This window comes from Carcharhinus amblyrhynchos, chromosome 6 (genome assembly GCF_965287045.1).
Source record: "Carcharhinus amblyrhynchos chromosome 6, sCarAmb.v2.hapA, whole genome shotgun sequence".
Classification (NCBI taxonomy): domain Eukaryota; kingdom Metazoa; phylum Chordata; class Chondrichthyes; order Carcharhiniformes; family Carcharhinidae; genus Carcharhinus; species Carcharhinus amblyrhynchos.
In genome coordinates, this window is record NC_137329.1 from 127,968,600 (window position 1) to 127,990,113 (window position 21,514).

Genomic DNA, 21,514 nt, shown 5'->3' on the forward strand with positions numbered 1-21,514 from the left:
TATAACTACCACCCCTTAATTTAAAGCTATGCCCCCTCGTGCTAGCTTTCTCCATCCGAGGAAAAAGGCTATCACTGTCCACCCTATCCAAACCTCTAATCATCTTATATGTTTCAATAAGGTCCCCTCGCAGCCACCTTCTTTCTAACGAAAACAACCTCAAATCCCTCAATCTCTCCTCATAGGACCTCCCCTCCATACCAGGCAACATCCTGGTAAACCTCCTCTGCACCCTCTCCAAAGCCTCCACATCCTTCCTATAATGTGGGGACCTGAACTGCACACAGTACTCCAAGTGCGGCCGCACCAGAGTTGTGTACAGTTGCAACATGACGCTGCGACTCCTAAATTCAATCCCCCTACCAATAAACGCCAAGACACCGTATGCCTTCCTAACAACCTTATCTACTTGATTCCCAACTTTCAGGGATCTATGTACACATACACCTAGATCCCTCTGTTCATCCACACTATTCAGAGTCCTTCAGTACTGTTAGGGAAGGAGTTCCACGACTCAGTGACAGTAAGGAAATAGCAATATATTTCCAAGTCAGGGTGTTATGTGACTTGGAAGGAACTTGCAAGTGACAATGTTTCCATGTATCTGCTGCCTTTTACCTTCTAGTTAACAGAGTGTGGAGGTTTGGCAGATGCTGTTGAAGGTGCTTTGTTAAATTGCTGCAATGCATCTTGTAGATGGTACACACGGCTGCCACTGTATGTCGTTGGTGGACTGAGTGAATGTTTAAGGTAGTGGATGGAGTGCTGAGGAAGCAGGTTGCTTTATCTCAGAGGTGTTGAGCTTTTTGAGTGTCGTTGGAGCTGCACTCATGGAGGCAAGTGCGGAATATTCCATTACACTCCTGACTTGTGCCTTGAAGATAGTGACAGGCTTTGGAGAATCAGGAGGTGAGTTACTTACTGTAGTATTCTCAGCCTCTAACCTGCTCTTGGAACCGCAGTATTGATATGGCTGGTCCAGTTCAGTTTATAGCCAATGACTTGTATTGTATCTTTAGATCAGAATAATTCTGATAACTAATTATGTTGTGTATTTTATTGCAGCACAAGGCCCTGGGACCCACTGAATGACCTCGTTCAGTTTGAGAAAGAAGGTGTCATCCAATCAAAAGTTTGGCACCGAACTCCAATGGTACGTTCTGCCAGTATAATTAGTCTCAGTAACCAAGGGGCAAGAAAAGACAATTACAAGCGTCAGGTAGGTTTTCAGATTGTGGAATGCCAAGTTTATTATTATTGATGCCCATCCATCTCTCAAACACAACTTTCTTCCTCCTCAAACCATTATTTTTCTTCCTCTTGCTTCATCTAGTTGGTCGTAAGGGAAATTCTGTGATGCCATTAGTTCTTCAAATGAAAACCCCTAAACTTGAGAATGAACAAAATGATTGCGCCTTGCTGTTGTTTTTAGAAATATAAAGCTGTTGGAGACTTTTTAATGCTTTTTTTCTGAATTTGGTCGACCCAAATGTTGTTCCTGTTTTATGAAACATCCTCACCAGAACTTTGAAAGATTTTTATTTCGTGCTCAGAGTATATCATCTCAGCACAGCAGTGTATTTGTTGATAGTTTTATCCACCAGGCATCCTCCCACTTCCTCTGCTGCCCCTTTCATTGACCAAAGATGATGGGCAGCAACACTCTGCCACACCCAGCAGCACAGCAATCCAGTTGATGCCCAAACATTGCTTTCTACAATTATCTTGCTGCCTTTGAGAAGCATGTCATATCCCATTTGTGGTTTGACCAATACCAAGAATAGTGGCTGTACAGAAATATAGGTGAGAAGCACATCTGTTGCACGATGAAGTGGTTTGTAGATATTTTCTAAGTATTGCGGTCTTTTGGTTTTTAATATTACTGAAACATTCTTTTGTACATTAAATGACTTATGGTTATCGTATGTTCTGAAATTAGATAATCTTTTCTAAACAGTGTTATTTTTAAATTCTAATTCACTCATGAAATTTGGGCATTACTTGGAGGGCACTGGCAGTTGCCCCTCTTTAATTGTCTTTGACATGGTGAAGGTGGGCCACCTTCTTGAACTGCTGCAGTCCACGTAGTGAAGGTGCTTCCACAGAGCTGTTAGGAGGGGAGCTCCGGGAAGGTCATTGTGCACATGGCTGTCCTCCATCTGATGAATGTTGGCTTGGTGTTTAGTGTATTCTGAAAGAATTAGCACGCTGCAGCACCTTTGAGTTAATGACCTGGTCCTGCCAATAGATGCCAGGGCTACGTTTGAGACCGCAAAGAGTTTTTTTTTGATTAGTGTCACAAGTACACTTACACTGCAATGAAGTTACTGTGAAAATCCCCTAGTTGCCACACTCCAGTGCCTGTTTGCATACACTGAGGGAGAATTTAGCATGGCCAATGAACCTAACCAGCACGTCTTTCAGACTGGGAGAAAACTGAATCACCCGGAGGAAACCGACGGTGTGAATGTGTAGATTCTACACAGACAGTGACCCAAGCCAGAAATCGAACCTGGATCCCTGGCACTGTGAGGCAACAGTGCTAACCACTGTGCCACCATTTAGCCTCTTCTCTCGCCTAGGATATGTTGTCTAAGTCTCTACTGTTGAGGGAAATGCTGAGGATATGGGCTTGGTAGACTCTCAGTTTGGTGTTCCAAATACTCTTTCCCAGTTTGAACAAAACCAACTCCATCTTTGGTTATGCCTGAGTTGGATTTCAGGATCATGTGACAGATTGCTGGTGATTTTGGAGCCTAGATATGTGGCACTATCAACAACCTCCACGTTGTTATTTGCTGATTGATGTTGGCACAGCAACATCCTGAACCATGAAATTTCTCTCCCAGTGCTGATGATCAAACCAAACTCCTTATAGGCACAACTGTCTTTCCATTTGTCACTGAAGGTGTTCCTCAGTGTGGAATGTTAGTTAGCATCGTTAGCATAGAGCAATTCTCTGATGAAGACTTGGCACACCTTTGTGTTGGATTTCGGGTGAGTAAGACAGCAGTTTTCTGTCAATTTTGGTATGTAAGATTCAAAGCTAAATGATATGAAGAAAGAGAAGAGTATCCTGGAGTTTCAGTGTCAGAATATAGCCCTGTTTGACTCCATTGTGTACCTCTAAGTGTTCCTGATGTTGTTGCGTCACTTTACCCATCAAATAGGCTTGGCTAAAATAAAAGAAAAAATATTGTGAATACTGGAAATCCATTCTGTGTTTTTGTAAAGAATCCTATAGACTCAGAACATGAACTGTGTTTCTCTCCATGAGTTTATACAACATTTTCTGTCTTTGTTTCAAGCTGCTTGGGTGGCACAGTAACACAGTGGTTAACACTGCTACTTCAGAGTGCCAGGGACCTGGGTTCAATTCCCAGCTTGGGTCACTGTCTGTGCAGAGTTTGCATGTTCTCCCCATGTCTGTGTGGGTTTTCTCCGGTGCTCCAGTTTCCTCCCACAGTCTGAAAGACATGCTGAACAGGCACTGGACTGCGGCGACTAGGGGAATTTCACAATAACTTCATTTGCAGTGCTAATGAAAGCCTTACTTGTAATTAATAAATAAACTTAAAGTTCTCTCCCTCACCCACCTAAATGACTGCCTGGTCAGGTGCTTCAATATTTTTTCTGTTGTCTGACAACAATCGGGGAAATAATTTTTCCTGAATTGCCCAGAGTATGATGGTGAGTATGAAAAAGTGATATCCTGATTTTGATATGGCTGGTTCACATTTAATTGCAAACTGATTTTTCTTGGTTATTCTTGTAAATATTTTATACCAGAATTCATGTGTTTTAAAGGTATAACATAGTTTTAGGAAGATAACTTGCTTCTTGATATTTTCCATTTAACAATGCAAATCAAATGAGCTTAAGTTGTTTAGGAAAGCAGCAGAGTTGATTGGAAAAACATTTATGGCAAGGGGTATGAGGGGAGTGTGGTATGGCATTAAGATAGAGGATCAATTGCTGTCTCCTGCACTGTAGGAATTCTATGATTCTATCATTATTGAAATGCAGAGCAGACTTGAAATTTTTTTTTTTGTTCTACGCGTGGTTAAGATTTGGGATTCACTACCAGATTGTGTGCTGGAAGCAGATTCCATTGAGGCATTCAAGAGGGATTTGGGTTTTTATCTAAAAAGGAAGAATGTGCAGAGCTATGGATGTGATATTGGGTAAATTGGTTCTACAGAGAGCTTGCGCAGGCTGAATGGCCTCCTCTGCTGTTACAAATCTGATTCTAGGTCACAAAGTCAATGCTGGTGTTAATTTAACATTTCTGTTTCAAGCATGGCATGGTGACAGGCGGTCGGGATTAGAAATTCCTTTTGTTGAATTGATCTATGTGTTTGCTCATAGAAACAAGCAGTCAGCGGTTTAGTTTAGGATCAGACAGATAACTGCAGCTAACAGAGTCAGGGAAGCCAATAAATGAATGTTACTCAGCTTTGCACCTTAAACAGGGAGAATAGTAATTTTATCATTCACTGTGCCGGATGCAGGTAGAAGCTTGTGCTCAGATTGAAATTCATGAGGGAAAAGAGGCTGGAAGATTCTTCTAGCTTGGAGCAAGAAGAAAACAATTTACAGTAGTCCATAACTGAAAAACAGTTAGAGTCATAGAGGTTTACAGCATGGAAACAGGCCCTTCGGCCCAACTTGTCCGTGCTGCCCTTTTTTTTAAACCTCTAAGCTAATCCCAATTGCCCGCATTTGGCCCATATCCCTCTATATCCATTTTACCCATGTAACTACCAAAAATTTTTTAAAAGACAAAATTGTACCCGGCACTACCACTACTTCTGGCAGCTTGTTTCAGACACTCACCACCCTTTGTGTGAAAAAATTGCCCCTCTGGACACTTTTGTATCTCTTCCCTCTCACCCTTAAACCTATACCCTCCAGTTTTAGACTTCACTACCTTTGGGAAAAGATATTGACTATCTAGCTGATCTGTGCCTCTCATTATTTTATAGATCTCTATAAGATCACCCCTCAGCCTCCTACACTCCAGAGCAAAAAGACCCAGTCTATCCAACCTCTCCTTATAACTCAAGCCATCAAGTCCCAGAGCATCCTAATAAATCTTTTCTGCTCTCTTTCTAGTTTAATAATATCCTTTCTATAATAGGGTGACCAGAACTGCACAGACTATTCCAAGCATGGCCTTACCAATGTCTTGTACAACTTCAACAAGACATTCCAACTCCTGTATTCAGTGCTCTGACCGATGAAATCAAGCATTTCAAATGCCTTCTTCACCACTCTGTCCACCTGTGACTCCACTTTCAAGGAGCTATGAATATCTATGCCTAGATCTCTTTCTCCTATAACTTTCCTCAACGCCCTACCATTATCTGAGTAAGTCCTGTCCTGGTTCAGTATACCAAAGTACATCACCTCGCATTTGTCTAAATTAAACTCCATCTGCCATTCGCCAGCCCACTTGATCAAGATCCTGTTGCAATCAGAGATAACTTTCTTCACTGTCCGCTATGCCACCAATCCTCATTGCAGTTGGAGTTCCATGAGTGGTCAGCTTGGAGAATGCAGGATTCTGAAGTTTGAGCTGCAATGTCCACAATTTCAGATTGATTGCCAGGCTGGATAGACTGGGACTTTTTTTTCTCTGGAACGTAGAAGGCTAAGGGCTGATCTTACAGAGGTCTATAAAATAATGAGTGGCACAGATCAGTTAGATATTCAATATCTTTTCCCAAAGGTAGGGGAGTCTAAAACTAGAGGGCATAGGTTTAAGGTGAGAGGGGAGAGATACAGAAGTGTCCAGAGGGGTGGTTTTTTCACACAGCGGGTGGTGAGTGTCTGGAACAAGCTGCCAGAGGTAGTAATAGAGGTGGATACAATTTTGTTTTTTAAAAAGCATTTAGACAGTTACATGGGACGATGAGTATAGAGAGATATAGGCCAAATGCGGGCAATTGGGATTAGCTTAGGGGTTAAAAAGAAGGGCACCATGGACAAGTTGGGCAGAAGGGCCTGTTTCCATGCTGTAAAACTCTATGACTCTGTATGTTGTCATGGAAAGGGGAGATCAGACTGAGCAGCTTTGGCGGGCAGCTAATTTTGTGCCACAGCTTAAATAGATCATCTCTGCTCAAATGGCCGAATGCCTTGGTGTTACGATCCCAGCTGATGTACCTACTGGGCACTCAGGTCCCAGAGCAGAACACGAGCTCAACAGATCATTTGGTTCATATCCACAGATCTCTGAAGATTGCCACTCAAGTAGATAGAGCCATGAAGAAGGCCTATACTGTGTTAGCGTTTATTAACAGGGGGTTTGAGTTTAAGAGCCGTCGGGTTATGCTGCAACTGTACAGGACCTTGGTGAGACCACATTTGGAATATTGTGTGCAGTTCTGGTCACCTCACTATAAGAAGGATGTGGAAGCATTGGAGAGAGTGTAGAGGAGATTTACCAGGATTCTGCCTGGTTTGGAGGGTAGGTCTTGAGGAAAGGTTGAGGGAGCTGGGGCTTTTCTCTTTAGAGCGGAGGAGGATGAGGCGACATAACAGAAGTTTATAAGATGATGAGGGGGATTGATAGATGGACATTGAGAGACTATTTCCTTGGGTGTATGTAACTGTTACTATGGGGCATAACTATAAGGTTCGTGGTGGGAGATATAAGCCTTAGTCCGAGGTAGGTTCTTTACTCAGTGAGTGGTTGGGGTGTGGAATGCAATGCCTGCTGTGATAGTGGAGTCGGACACTTTAGGAACTTTCAAGCGGTCATTGGATAGGCACATGGAGCACACCAGAATGATAGGGAGTGGGATAGCTTGATCTTGGATTCGGACATAGCTCGGCACAGCATTGAGGGCTGAAGGGCCTGTACTGTGCTGTACTCTTCTCTGTTCTATCAATAGCGGCACGGTAGCACAGTGGTTAGCACTGCTGCTTCACAGCTCCAGAGACCTGGCTTTGATTCCCGGCTCGGGTCACTGTCTGCGTGAAGTTTGCATGTTCTCCTCGTGTCTGCGTGGGTTTCCTCCAGGTGTTCCGGTTACCTCCCACAGTCCATAGATGTGCAGATTAGGTTGATTGGTCATGCTAAAAAAAAATTGCCCCTTAGTGTCCTGAGATGCGTAGGTTAGAGGGATTAGTGGGCAAAATATCTAAGGATATGGGGTAGGGCCTGGGTGGGATTGTGTTCGGTGCAGACTCGATGGACCAAATGGCCTCTTTCTGTACTGTTGGGATTCTGTGATTACGTTTATGTGTTGCTTAGGAAGGTGGATGAAGAGAGTTGTGGGACTGCCAAATCATTTTTAACAAAAGAGTAAAACATTTATTAAACAGGAAAAAATTAAATATAATACACTACTTCTTTGTTCCAGCTATACCGTTATCGATATACACAGAATTGAATGGATTACACAAGTTATTAAATATGTCTTATACTCTACGTACACAGCCTATGTAAACCAGTAAGTGAAATGTGGTCAGACACATCGCATTCTGAAACTAAGTGACAGATGCCACCCAATGCAACTTCTAGAGATTGCTTATCAAATCCGCACCCCCCCCACCCCCCCAATGCTTGTCACACTGTGAACCAACAGGTCTCTCTAGAACTAATACTTCCACACAAGGGTTTCTCATCACCAGTGTTGAAGGACGCGCTTAAGAATCTTCTCCCACATAAAGCTCTCTCTCAGATGGCTTCACCAAGGATCCACACCCAAGATTTTAACATCCTTTCAGTATTCCTCCAGTCTGGTTTGCCACATGCATTCAACCTTCCAAGCAATCTCTCACGTTCCCAGCCGCACCAGCAAAACACCATTACTTCACAGGCTACATTAAGGTCCTGCAAGGGACACTTCTGGGAGCGGAGGATAAAGGGAGCTCGGAGATCTGGGAGGGACACTTATCAAGGAGCAGAGGGTAAAGGGAGCACGAGGCTCGGGGTTCCCGCCAGGTACGGGGTCCCTGCCAGGGACAGAGTTCTGCGAGGGATGGCTGCGCTCAATATGAAAAATCCAGAGCGACGTTATGGAAAAGCAGTAAGCTGATTGCTTGGTGAGTAACTGATATTAGGGACCATCTGTAAATAGCTGAAAGTTAAATAACTGATAACAATTAGAGAACAAAGCTACAAAAATAAACAAGTAAAGAAAAAATGAATTTAAGAGTAGAACCAGGTGGTTAAAACACTAAGATGTGGAGATGCTGGCGTTGGACTGGGGTGGGCACAGTACGAAGCCTCTCAACACCAGGTTAAAGTCCAACAGGTTTATTTGGTAGCACTAGCTTTCAGAGTGCTGCTGTTTCATCAGGTGAATGGGAGTTCTGTTCACAAACAGGACATATAAAGACACAAATTCAATTTACAAAATATTTTGTAAAGGTTGACGAAGAAAGGGCCGTGGATGTCGTCTATATGTATTTCAGTAAGGCATTTGACAAAGTCCTTCATGGCAGGTTGGTGAAGAAGGTTAAGGCTCATGGGATACAAGGAGAGGTGGCTAGATGGGTAGAGAACTGGCTTGGCCACAGGAGATAGAGGGTATCAGTCAAAGGGTCTTTTTCTAGCTGGAGGCCTGTGACTAGTGTTCTGCAGGGCTCTGTACTGGAACCTCTGCTGTTTGTGATATATATAAGTGATCTGGAAGAAGGTGTAACTGGTGTTATCAGCAAGTTTGTGGATGACACGAAGATGGCTGGACTTGAGGATAGCGATGAACATTATCGGACAATACAGCAGGGTATAGATAGGCTGGAAAATTAGGCAGAGAGATGGCAGATGGAATTTAATCCAGATAAATGCGAAGTTCTGCATTTTGGAAGAACTAATAGAACATAGAACACTACAGCACAAACAGGCCCTTCAGCCCACAATTTGCACCGATCATATTCATACCTACCAGGCCATAGAACTATCTGTAACTCCCAATCCCATTAAATCCCATGTTCTCATCCAGAAGTCTTTTAAAAGACCCCAGCGAGTTCGCCTCTACCACCACTGACGACAGCCAATTCCACTCACTCACCACCCTCTGAGTGAAAAACTTACCCCTAACATCTCCTCTGTACTTGCTTCCCCGCACCTTAAACCTGTGTCCTCTCATAGTGACCATTTCAGCCCTGGGAAATAGCCTCCGAGAATCCACCCTATCTATTCCTCTCAACATTTTATAAACCTCTATCAGGTCACCTGTCAACCTTCGTCTCTCCAGGGAGAAGAGACCTAGCTCCCTCGACCCATCTTCATAAGGCATGCCTCCCAATCCGGGCAACATCCTTGTAAATCTCCTCTGCACCCTCTCAATAGCTTCCACATCCTTCCTGTAGTGAGGCAACCAGAACTGCGCACAGTACTCCAAGTGGGGTCTGACAAGGGTCTTACAAAGTTGCAGCATTACCTCCAGACTCCTAAACTCAATCCCTCGATTAATGAAGACCAGTACGCCATACGCCTTCTTGACCACATCCTCCACCTGCGAGGCCGATTTAAGAGTCCTATGGACCTAGACCCCAAGATCCTTCTGCTCCTCAACACTGCTAAGACTCCTACCCTTGATATTGTACTCCTTCATCCCATTGGTCCTGCCAAAATGGACCACGAATGTAGTGGGGAGTTATACAATAAATGGCAGAACCATCAAGAGCATAGAAACACAGAGGGACATAGGTGTGCAAGTCCACAAATCCTTGAAGGTGGCAGCACAAGTGGAGATGGTGCTTGCCTTTATAGGACGGGGTATAGAGTATAAAAGTTGGAGTCTGATGTTGCAGCTGTATAGAACGCTGGTTAGGCCACATTTGGAGGACTGCATCCAGTTCTGGTCGCTGCACTACCAGAAGGACGTGGAGGCTTTGGAGACAGTGCAGAGGATGTTTACCAGGATGTTGCCTGGTATGGAGGGTCTTATTTATGAGGAGAGATTGGGTAAACTGGGATTGTTCTCCCTGGAAAGACAGAGAATGAGGGGAGACCTAATAGAGGTGTACAAAATTACGAAGGGTCTAGATAGGGTGAACAGTGGGAAGCTTTTTCCCAGGTCGGAGGTGACGATCGCGAGGGGTCACGGGCTCAAGATGAGAGGGGCGAGGTATAACTCCGATATCAGAGGGACGTATTTTACACAGAGGGTGGTGGGGGTCTGGAATGCACTGCCAAGTAGGGTGGTGGAGGCAGACATGCTGGCATTGTTTAAGACTTAACTGGATAGTCACATGAGCAGACTGGGAATGGAGGGATACAAATGAATGGTCTAGTTGGACCAATGAGTGGTACAGGCTTGGAGGGCCGAAGGGCCTGTTTCCTGTGCCGCACTGTTCTTTGGTCTTTGGTGTTGTGAGACTTGTTAAGATATCCATCAGTGATTCATTGTTTTAAAGAAATATATTCTATAATAACAAAGATCAGAAAAGAAGGGACTAGTTGAAATTTTCATATTAAAAGGATCAAGTTAACTTAAATGAGTAAAATATGACAGGAGAGCTTAAAGCTTTAGTCTGCTCTTCTTGCTCCATGTGGGAGACCAGGAATATTTCCAGTTCTCAGGATCAGTATGTATGCAGAATAGGTCTCCAGTTGCCATTCCTGGTCAGAGCTGGAGTAGCAGCTAGGGACACTATGGTGCATCTGCAAGGCAGAGTGTGGATAGCATGTATAGATAGGTGGTCCACCAGGCCAAACAAGAGTACAGGAATCTCCTGAGGCTATTCCCCTACAAAACCAGTTTAGATGTTGTCAAAGTGAATGGCATCTCGAGATAATAGCAGTAGCCAAATTCATAGCATGGCAATTGGCTCTGCTTCATGGCAGTGCAGCTATTCCCCAGTGTTGGGAGCTTGGGTCATGAGTGCCAGGCTGTGTCCATGTAGCAGTGATCATGCGCACTGTACCTCTGGGAACCAACGCCCCTCTGGACTCTGCTGTAGCTTTAGCCTGGAGCTACAATGCACCCACTTTCTTTTTGTCACCATGAGGAGGCACAGCTGAATATTTGTCAATGCTGAGGCAATGTTTGATATTTAAAAGGAACTCAGATCTGCATCTGAAGTGCTGTAATCTGCAAGGCTGCAGACCAGGTGCTAGAAAATGGAATTAAAATGAGCAACTCATTTCTTTATTCTCTTGTTTGGCTGACGCAGAGACAATTGATGCAATTTCTGCAGTGTGGTTTCTATTGAGATACTTCTAAATTTGGTGGTCTTTTTCGCATTGATGTCAGCTAGCAGGGAGGCTGTAAATGAGAAACAAAAGCAAGCGGTCATTCTAAATCTCTTCAGCCGGTCATGAGATACATCACATCCACCTATTGGACACACTATAAGGTGAATAAGAATTCATTTCCCTGCAAAGTTGGGAAAACTTTCTGGGCCTCCCTCCCTCCCTCCCTAAGAAGTGGCCCTACGTCATATGGACTGCAACAGTACAAGAAGCTGAACCACTACCATTGACCTGAGGGCAATTAGGAGTGGACACTAAATGCTGCCGTCGACAGCGATGCTTTCATCCTGTGAAAGAATTTTTAAAAAGCACTCACTGAAAGCAACACGTATCCATGTGTTTGAATATCAAACAAAGAAAAGTACAGCACAGGAACGAGCCCTTCAGCCCACCAAGTCTATGCTGACACAGATGCTTCTGTAATCTAATATTTTCTTGCCTCTACGTGGTCCATATATATCCCTCTATTCCCTGCCTATTCATATGTCTTTCCAGATGCCTCTTGTTATAGAATCTGCTTTAACCACCTCCTCCGGTAGCGGGTTTCAGGCATTCACCACCCCCTGTCTGAGAATTCTTGCCCTTATGTCTCTTTTAAACTCCTCTCCCTCACTTTCATCTTATGCTCCTGAGTAATTGACCCTTCGAACCTGGGAAAAAGACTCTGACTATCCACTCTATCCAAACCTGTCATAATCTTGTAAACCTCTACCAGGCAACCCCCTCCCCACCTCCTCATCCTCTGATGCTCCAATGAAAACAATCCAAGTTTGTTCAACCTTTCTTCATAGTCCCTATCCTCCAAACCAGGCAACATTCTGGTAAATCTCTCTGCGCCCTTTCCAATGCATCAACGTCCTTCCAGTAGTGTGGCGACCAGAATTGTACGCAATGCTCCAAATGTGGCCTAACCAAAGTCTTACACAGCTGCAACATGATTTGCCAATTCCTATACTCAACGTCCTGACCAATGAAGGCCAGCATGCAATACGGCTTTTTGATCACCTTGTCCACCTGAGTTACCACCTTCAGGGAACTGTGGATCTGCACACCTAGATCCCTCTCAATACTTATATTTCTAAGGGCTCTACCATTTACTATATACTTCTGCAGTTGACCTTCCAAATCTCATCACCTCACGTTTGTCCGGGTTAAATTCCACCTGCCATCTTTCGGCCCAGGTCTCCAGCCGATTTATATCCTGCTGTATCCTCTGACAATCCTCCTCAATATCTGCTATTTTCCAATTTTTGTATCATCTGCAAATTTACTAATCAGACTATCTACATTTTCCTCCAAATTATTTATACGTATTACAAACAACAGAGGTCCAGCACTGATCCTTGTCAGTGCATGCCAGCAAGCATCTTCCCTTCTGCTATTTTATCATTCTTGACAAATGTTAACCATGGCATTCTGTTTATTGGACAACTGTTGGGTTTTACACATCAGATGAAACAGTTTCATCTCCTGTGCAAGGAATTGCCCATTTGACAAATCTATATTTGATGGTTCACCAAACATTGCTGGGTCAGTTTTATGGGAAAATCTACTTTTTAGCACATTATAAGAAGATTTTGTTTTAGAAAGGCTGAGTATATTTATAATGTTGATTATGTTGTGTTTGATTGTCATAGGTCTCTGCACCAAAACGAACTCGGACTAAGCACAGCGGGCAACAGAGCGCTGAAAGTGGCTGCTCCAGTCCAGAACTAGATCGACAGGATTCATCAGAGAGTGAAAGTGAGTTTGCTCTCTTTGTCTTTTCTTCCTCCAATCCCCTCTTTCCTTTCTCCCCACTTCCACTATGTATTAAACTGGGTTAAGCTCCTCCATTTGCCTTATTCCTAATGATTTTCAAGCTTTCTCCTCACACCCATAACACTCACACCATACAACAGCACCCAATTAACTCAACAGAGACACAAGCAAGAGTATGCAATCAGGGAAATCAGGCATGAAACTGGGAACATGCACCAATGTGCTGCAGATTTTCAGGCCTCTATATTAACCATCTTACAGCTAGTTTCTGAAGGAGACCAGAGATCAGGTTCTTTACTCGGTTTTAGATGTACATCACCAAACCCTGCAAGAATCCACCACCAATGCCAGTAAGTGTCTCTTTATGCTTTTTTGAGTACAATAAAACCAACAAATTAATTAATTAACTGATGAAGCTCCCCTTAAAGGGGCACAGTAAAATTAGGGCTCATGCACAAATAACTATCAAATGAGTGCAGTTCCCACTCCCAACTGTATACAATTATCTTTAATTTATGCAGTTATCAGTATTCAATGAATGATAAAAATTGGCCAGGTATGTCTTTCCTCAGTAAAATAACAAAATGTTGGAAATAGTTGGCAAATCTTACAGCACTGGCTTGAAACATTAACTCTGTTAGAACCTATATCGCCTGCTGGGTGTTTCCAGCATTTTCTGCATTTACTTCAGATTTCCAGCATCTGCAGTATTTGCTTCTTGTATTATGGTCTTTCCTCATATTGTTTAAGCCAAAGACAGCAATCCAATAATAAATTAAAACACACAGTAGTTGTTTTCCTGTTCTTTTCTCTTCTTTGGTTGCATGCTGTTTATCATTGCACTAATTTGTCACGCCAGAGTGTGACCCAGTGTGAGAGAGCAAATTTTCTCCCAATGACAGACTCGTCCTTTAGAGAGGCAAAGATATTGATTACGGCTAATGTCAATTTGATTTTCTTCTGCTCTCTCTGCCATGCTATGCAGAATTCCATCCAGTGACATAATCATCTGCTGACTGAGATTTATAGATTCAAGTGACATCTGCATCTGACCTTTGATTATCTGATCTTGGATAAATGACCTGTTGCTTGTATTACTGTGATACCACTCGAGTCACCATACAGCTGCAGTCATAATTAATTAAATTCCCAATGAGAGGGCTGGAATTTGAATTCCAATTTCTAAAGATCATAGAAGAAACTTCTCAATTTGAGGGAGGAACCTTTAAGAGTCTTAAATTACAGGAAAAAATATAGTGATGGCTGGAAGCAATAATCATCTTCAGTGGGAGAGATGGAATGTCTAACTGTTTAACAACTAGTTTTTATTGACCAACTTTAAAATTGCTCTATGGCCTTAAGTCTCTATATCTCTGTAACCTCCTCCTGAGAATTACTTCCTGAGAATCACGGGCTCCTCTGTCTAACCTCGTGTTCTTTTCCCACTTCCTTGACTATTGGCTACCCAGCCTTCAGCTGTCTGGGCCTCAAGATCTGAATTCCGTCTCTTAACCTCTCCATTGTATTACTTTCTCTCTCCTCCTTTCAAATCTATCTGTTTGACAAAGGTTTTAGCCATTCCTCTGAAGATTATTCTTTAACTGGGGGTCAGTTTTTACCTGATTTACACTCTTTTGAACTGGTTTGAGATATTAAAAGTATTGTGTAAAGACAAGCTGTTGCTAACTTTAAAGAAGTTTGGCATTTGCCATGTGAGCCACCATGAGAGATTGAGGCTTTGACTTGTGTAAGGACTGCAGCTGCCTTGGTTGCTCTTAGCTGTGATGTATGCTATCATAAGATCCCATACCTTTCTTGCAGAACAAAAGACAACAAAGCACAACACAAGATCGAGGAAGAAAGCAAGTGATCTTAGTGAACTACTGAGTGCCATAGATTCAATAAAGCATGCACAGGAGGAGATCAATAGGTATGAAATGGGTATTAAGTTCAAAGAAAAATTTGAGACAACAGAATACAACTTTCCTCCAAAGACTTTCTTCATCTCACCAAGACTGTCAGTGCAGATGATTCATTTATAGTTGATCTGAGGGAATCATTTTTAACAGTTGTGATTAAATAGGAAATTTTGTTTTTTTACTACAAATACCGAACAAGTAAAACAATGATAGCATTCAATGATAGAAAAAGTGGAGACTAAAATAAGGGAGGCCTGTGTTATTGCGCTAACATAGAACAATGAGTCTGCCTGATGTGACAAAATTAAAATTCAGATGACAGCAGTATTGTGCAATGAAGGTGATTAAATTGATTCACAAAAAATTATCAAGTCCAACAAGCCTCAATTTTTATGCACCTCTCACAGGAAGGTTTATGGCAATAAAATACAGATTCCATTTACAGGTTCTTACATTGCACAACGTGTCTCTAAATTTGTGGATAATAACTGATGTTGGGGAACAGTTTCATGAGACCTCCAGAAGCCCACCAAAGTGACGTTTTTCACTTCCTCCGTCACTCTACAACACAGGATAGCAATCAGAAACTGGATGTTTGCTTTCTTCCAAGCCTTCAGCTGCCGGGTTTCTTGTAATGGTGTGCTGCCATGCAGGTCATTGGCTGGTTCACTGCAGGCCAGGAACAGATTTAGAGTTTTGAGCAAGAGATACAGGGCAAGGGATGCGAGAAAGAACCTTTTTACACAGCAATGATCTGGGGTCAAATTGGACATGACTGATGATTTCAAAAGGACAATTGAGGGAAATCAACTTGCAGAACTACAGGAATAGAATAAAGGAATGGAGCTGTCTGGTTTGCTCCATGTAGAGTTGACATGGATGTGATGAACCAGATGGTCTCTTTCTGTGCCCTCAACTCTATTACTTTCATACTTTTACTGCACTTTTGAGTGCTCTTAATTTATTTCATATCCTTTCCTCTTAGTAGAAATAGCGAAAAACTGCAGCAGGCGACGGTGCAGAGGGACCTCGGGGTCCTTGTGCATGAGTCGCAAAAACCCAGCTTGCAGGTGCAGCAGGTGGTCAGGAAGGCAAATGGGATGCTGGCCTTCATAGCGAGGGGGATTGAATATAAAAGTAGGGAGGTCTTGCTGCAGCTGTATAGGGCACTGGTGAGGCCACAGCTGGAGTACTGTGTGCAGTTTTGGGCGCCGCACCTGCGCAAAGATATTTTGGCCTTGGAGGGAGTGCAGAGGAGGTTTACTAGGCTGATACCGGAGTTGAGGGGGTTGAGCTATGAGGAGAGGCTGAATAAACTAGGCTTGTACTCGTTAGAGTTTAGAAGAATGGGGGGAGATCTCATTGAGACGTATAAGATGATGAATGGGATGGATAGGATAGAGGTGGAGAGACTCTTCCCGCTCAAAAAAGACAGTAGGACTAGGGGGCACAGCCTCAAGATAAAAGGGGGGCGGTTTAGAACGGAGTTGAGGAGGAACTTCTTCACTCAAAGTGTGGTGAATCTCTGGAATTCTCTGCCCGTTGAAGTGGTGGAGGCTGCCTCGCTAAATATTTTTAAGATGCCGGTTGATGGGTTTTTGATAAGAGAGGGGATTAAGGGTTATGGGGAGAGGGCGGGAAAGTGGAACTGAGCAGCGACAGATCAGCCATGATCTTCTTGAATGGCGGGGCAGGCTCGAAGGGCTAGATGGCCTACTCCTGCTCCTATTTCTTATGTTCTTATGTAAGTTATTTTTAATTATAAATAAAATTCCCAAATTAATTTTACTACACCTAAGTCAGATAAGTTGGTCAATCTCTGCCTTTGGGGCCTGTGGATGCCATCAATTGTACACTGTGATTCTATGGGTCGGGGAGTGTTTTGCTGTCCTCCAGTGGTTAGCTGAGGGAAGTTCAAACTCAAAGAATTCTTTCGCACCCAGATTCCCATTCAGGTTCATGCCTAAGTTTGGAATTCTATTTCAAATGGTCTAAAGTTGATTGAGTTTGAACTTCCCTCAGCTAACCACTGGAGGACAGCAAAACACTCCCCGACCCATAGAATCACAGTGTACAATTGATGGCATCCACAGGCCCCAAAGGCAGAGATTGACCAACTTATCTGACTTAGGTGTAGTAAAATTAATTTGGGAATTTTATTTATAATTAAAAATTAAAGCAGTAAATCAATATTCCTAATATTCCCTTGTTTGGACCTAGCTTTTGAAGCCATTGTATTTTCACTTTAATACTTGCTATCACATCTCTGTATTTTCATTCATTAAAATGGTGAGCGATTTGCGATGAACCTTTAACCTTTCTCTGGCTGGGTTCCGTGTGACATTTAAGCTCCTTGGCCAACAGGTTACTCAGATTCCAGCTCATATTCTGTAACATAAAGGGAGAAAAATTAGAGATGTGACAGGACCATTGTTAACAAAGGATGGCACACTTTCCATTACACAATTTATAAGTGATATCAGATTAGATGGTCAAACTGTCTAATTGTAAATTGAAAGAGATATTGAACAGAACCCAAGTTCTTGATTACTGTGCTAAAACCGCATGACCAGTTATTCTTGATTTCCCCATCATTTAATTCTTCACCCTTTGCCCTTTAACTGGTGTTGGAAATCGAAGGAAGGCTCCTCCCCTCTCCTCATACCTGGCACAAAGGAGGACAGTCGTGGTGATTTGAGTCAATAATCTCAGTTCCAAGACATTGCTACAGGAACTGTCGTGATCAGGGACTCAGTTGTAAGGGGAATAGACAGGCGTTTCTGTGTACACAAACGAGACTCCAGGATGTTATGTTGCCTCCTTGGTGCAAGGGTCAAGGATGTCTTGGAGCAGCTGTTGGATATTCTGGAGGGAGAGGATGAACAGCCAGCTGTCATGGTGCATATAGGCACCAACAATATAGGTAAAAAAAGGATGAGGCCCAACAGGCTGAATTTAGGGAATTAGGAGTTAAACTAAAATGTAGGACCTCAAAGGTAGTAATCTCAGGATTGCTACCAGTGCCATGTGCTAGTCAGAGTAGGAATGTCAGAATAGCTGAGGGAGGGATTCAAATTCAGATTGCTTTGTGCTGGGTGGTGTCAAGCTTCATGAGTGTTGTTGGAACTGCACTCATCCAGGCAAGTGGAGAGTATTTCCATTACAACTCCTGACTTGCGCCTTGTAGATGTTGGATAGGCTTTGGAGAGTCAGTAGGTGAGTTACTCACCACAGAATTCTTAGCCTCTGACCTGCTCTCGTAGCCACAAGAAATGGCTGCTCCAGTTCAGTTTCTGGTCAATGGTAACCCGTCAGGACATTGAGAGCAATGGTAATGCCATTGAATGTCATGGGGTAAATGGTAGCAGTGAACACCAGCTATAGGACACACTGCAAGTACCTCTTCAAATGTCCACACTCTGAACGAATAGAAGGACATGGGAATGTATTCGGCATTAATGGCGCCATATAAATGCGAGTTAGTATCACCTTCATCTTACTCTGCCTTCTCCCCAAGTCCCTCTTGAATCTCTCTGCTGCCACCTCCTTCCTATTCCATCATCCCTCTGGGTAAATGTCAAAATGTTCAGTGCCTCCCCAGACTCACCACAAGTGCAAAGATACTAACTGTTGATATAAAATTTGTTCGGGATATAATGATTCAGTGAAACTGTATAGATACACAACCAAAATTTAAATACAATTTAACAATATTTAAATGTTATGCTATGCTAGAAATATTTGTGATATCCTGTGTCATTTGCATTTTTGGACTAAAAGGTACATTCTCTGTTTTAGAAGTTTGACAGCTCTACGGAGTCGAACAGCAAGCCAGTCTCATGCAAGTCACTCCCTTTTGCAATACAGAGACTATGTGGTTATTCTCTTCCTCATTCTCCTTCAAATTATTATTAATTCCATTTTCAATTAACCATGACCAGAACCAAACAAAGCCATATATCGGAGCGACCAGGATCAGCTTTTTGAGGGGTCGGTCTTCATCACATGTTGGATCTCTGACTATAAGGGTGCCAGGCATTATGTTGAACTAAATTGCTTCTAATTTTATGACAAAGTGCTTTGAAAACTTTTCATTGTGTGTATTATATTATGTATATTTAATTACCTTACAATGAAATACAATGCTTTAAAAAAACTCCATGCTCGCTAATGTTCCATACATAACTGGTTAGGTATAAGGATCAATTTTTACAACTATTGTAGTTAAACCAGTTTTAGCAGAAGCCATATACTAAATAATGTGCAAATGTTAGAATATGACAAAGAGTAGAAATACTTGTCTGACATCTAAGAAGTGCATTTTCAACAATTTGTGAATGCTGTTTCTTGTATTCCCTGTTAACTAATGCTTTGTTTATGAATGTTACAGTCCTGAAGAGAGACAAGTAAGCTTCGCCTATATGTTTAGTTTGGATTAAAGTACTTTTAGCAGGATCCAAAGTATATTTGTATTTAAAAGGTCAAAATGTATTCTGTAAGGCAGGATGTTGGAAGAATGTAAAGCAGTGCCTTCTGGATGACTTTCACATTGTATTCAGTATATGCTAATAACAAATATGTTGGGGCTGTGCCATAGGGGAAAAAGCCTTATAATATTCCAAATGTGGAATTTTGTCTTTAAGTTTGTTTTAATGTCTCAAGTTGTCATGACCTAACACTGCCATTAATACCTGTATGGTAGCTTGTAAAGTCAGATGTTATTCTGGTCATTTATAGTAAGATTAATCTAAACATATCTTTAACAAGTTGAGTTTATTCTGCACCAGTTATTCCTGTTATATGCAAGTCTGGTTGTATGTAACTTTTCTTTGTCCGTCCCAACCTATTGCATATAACAGGATTGCATTGTAATTTTGATTCTGGGTGTACTATACAAAGGTTATTTCTGCAAATCTGGCACATGTTTAAACCAGCGTCTTTCTAAATGTTATTGTTGCATTAACCTATGGTGACTGTTAGAAAAAACTGATTATGCTTAAAAGGGCCAGTGTTGTACTTTTTTATGTATTAAAAGGTTGGACGTGTGTGATTGAAGAAAACGATTGGTGGGATCATGTGAATGTTATATCAATATACCTACGTATTTATTCATAAGACAGCCTTTTGTTAACTAAGATTTATCAAAGTTCTTTGTTTCCATAAATTCTGTATTTTCACAAGGTTTCAGTTAACCAATAAAACTATCTAAACAAATGGACTAAGCAACATGGTCATTTTCATTTATTTCGCTCATGAGGTTTATGATTGGTTAAGCACAGATTGCTAATATAGTAAAGTCACAGTGAGAGAAATATGTATCTGGTACTTGGGGTCTCACTCCTTTCATAACCATTTGCTGCACAGTATTTCTCATCACTAATGGAATAAAGATTTATCATCACTATTTTGGCCACAAAATGTATTTGATGATTCTGCAGACAGAAAGACCTTGAAACTTGGCATTTTGCCTGAATCAAATTAAAGTGCTACAGCAGTGATCCTGTTTGATGTCATCTTGGAACTTAAGGTAATGATTTATCATGGCTTGTGGTGGGGGGGTTCCATCTCGGTCTTTCAACATTGAGTAAACACAGGAAGAAACAAAAATGCGGGAGAGCCATGTGCAGGTACTGCATTATTTGTTAAAATTATTATAAGTAAGCTTTTCAGCTTTTTCACATAATTTTATTCTTTAACGAGATGTGGATGTCACTGGCTAAGTGGCATTTATTGCCCATCACTAGTTACCCTTCAGAAGGTGGTGGGGAACCACTTTCTTGAACTACTGCAGTCCTTGTGATGTAGCTCCCCCACGGTGTTTTCAGGGAGGGAGTTCCAGGCATTTGATCCAGTGACACTGATGGAATTATATTTTTCCAAATCAGGATAGTACATAACTTGGGGGAGGAGGTTCCAAGTGGTAATGTTCTCATGAATCTGCTCTTGACCTTCTAGGTGGTAGAGGTTGCAGGTTTGGAAGGTGCTGTTGAAGGAGATTTTGTGAATTGTGCAGTGCATCTTGTAGGTGGTACACACTGCTACCAGTCTGCATTGGTGGTGGAGAGAGTACCGTTCAAAGTGGATTGCTTCATCCTGGATGGTGTCAAGCTTCTTGAATGTTTTTGGAGCTGCATTTGTTAAGGTAAGTGGTATTCCCTCACACTTCTAACTTGTAGATGGTGGACAGGCTTCGGAGAGTCAGGAGGTGAGTTACTTGGTGCAGTATTCTAACCTCTAGCCTGCTTTTGTAGGTGCATTCTTTATATGGCTAGTCCAGTTCAGTTTCTTATAAATGGGAACCCCCCCACCGCCACATAATGTTTTTAGCGGGGGATTCAGCAATGGTACTGCTATCTAATGCCAGGGCAGATGGTTATACTTTCTTGTGTTGAAGATGAGACTGGACAGGCTAGATGCTGGAAGAATGTTATGGAAGTGTCACAGTCTAAGAATAAGGGGGTAAGTCATTCAGATGAGGAAGAACTTCTTCACTCAGAGTTGTGAACCTATGGAATTCTCTACCACAGAACGATGTTGGGGCCAGTTCGTTAGATCTGTTCAAGAGTGTCCTTGTGGCTAAAGGGGTCAAGGGTATGGAGAGAAAGTGGGAGTGCACCTA

At 42.3% G+C, this 21,514-nt stretch overlaps 1 protein-coding gene across 8 annotated transcripts in view; it reads left to right on the forward strand.

The window, feature by feature from the left end:
* osbpl8 (oxysterol binding protein-like 8) overlaps positions 1-20,113 on the forward strand; it is a 333,976-nt gene extending 313,863 nt beyond the window's left edge. For 6 of the 8 annotated variants that reach the window (XM_080191450.1, XM_080191448.1, XM_080191453.1 and 3 more), the window contains 4 exons: positions 1,066-1,219; positions 12,853-12,958; positions 14,798-14,906; positions 18,694-20,113. In XM_080191450.1, the coding sequence (XP_080047576.1) occupies positions 1,066-1,219; positions 12,853-12,958; positions 14,798-14,906; positions 18,694-18,826 (502 nt within the window). In that variant the 3' untranslated portion in view covers positions 18,827-20,113. The remainder of the gene's footprint in view (positions 1-1,065; positions 1,220-12,852; positions 12,959-14,797; positions 14,907-18,693) is intronic. The other 2 variants (XM_080191451.1, XM_080191455.1) reach the window with 1 other exon arrangement.
* The last annotated feature ends 1,401 nt before the right edge of the window (positions 20,114-21,514 follow it).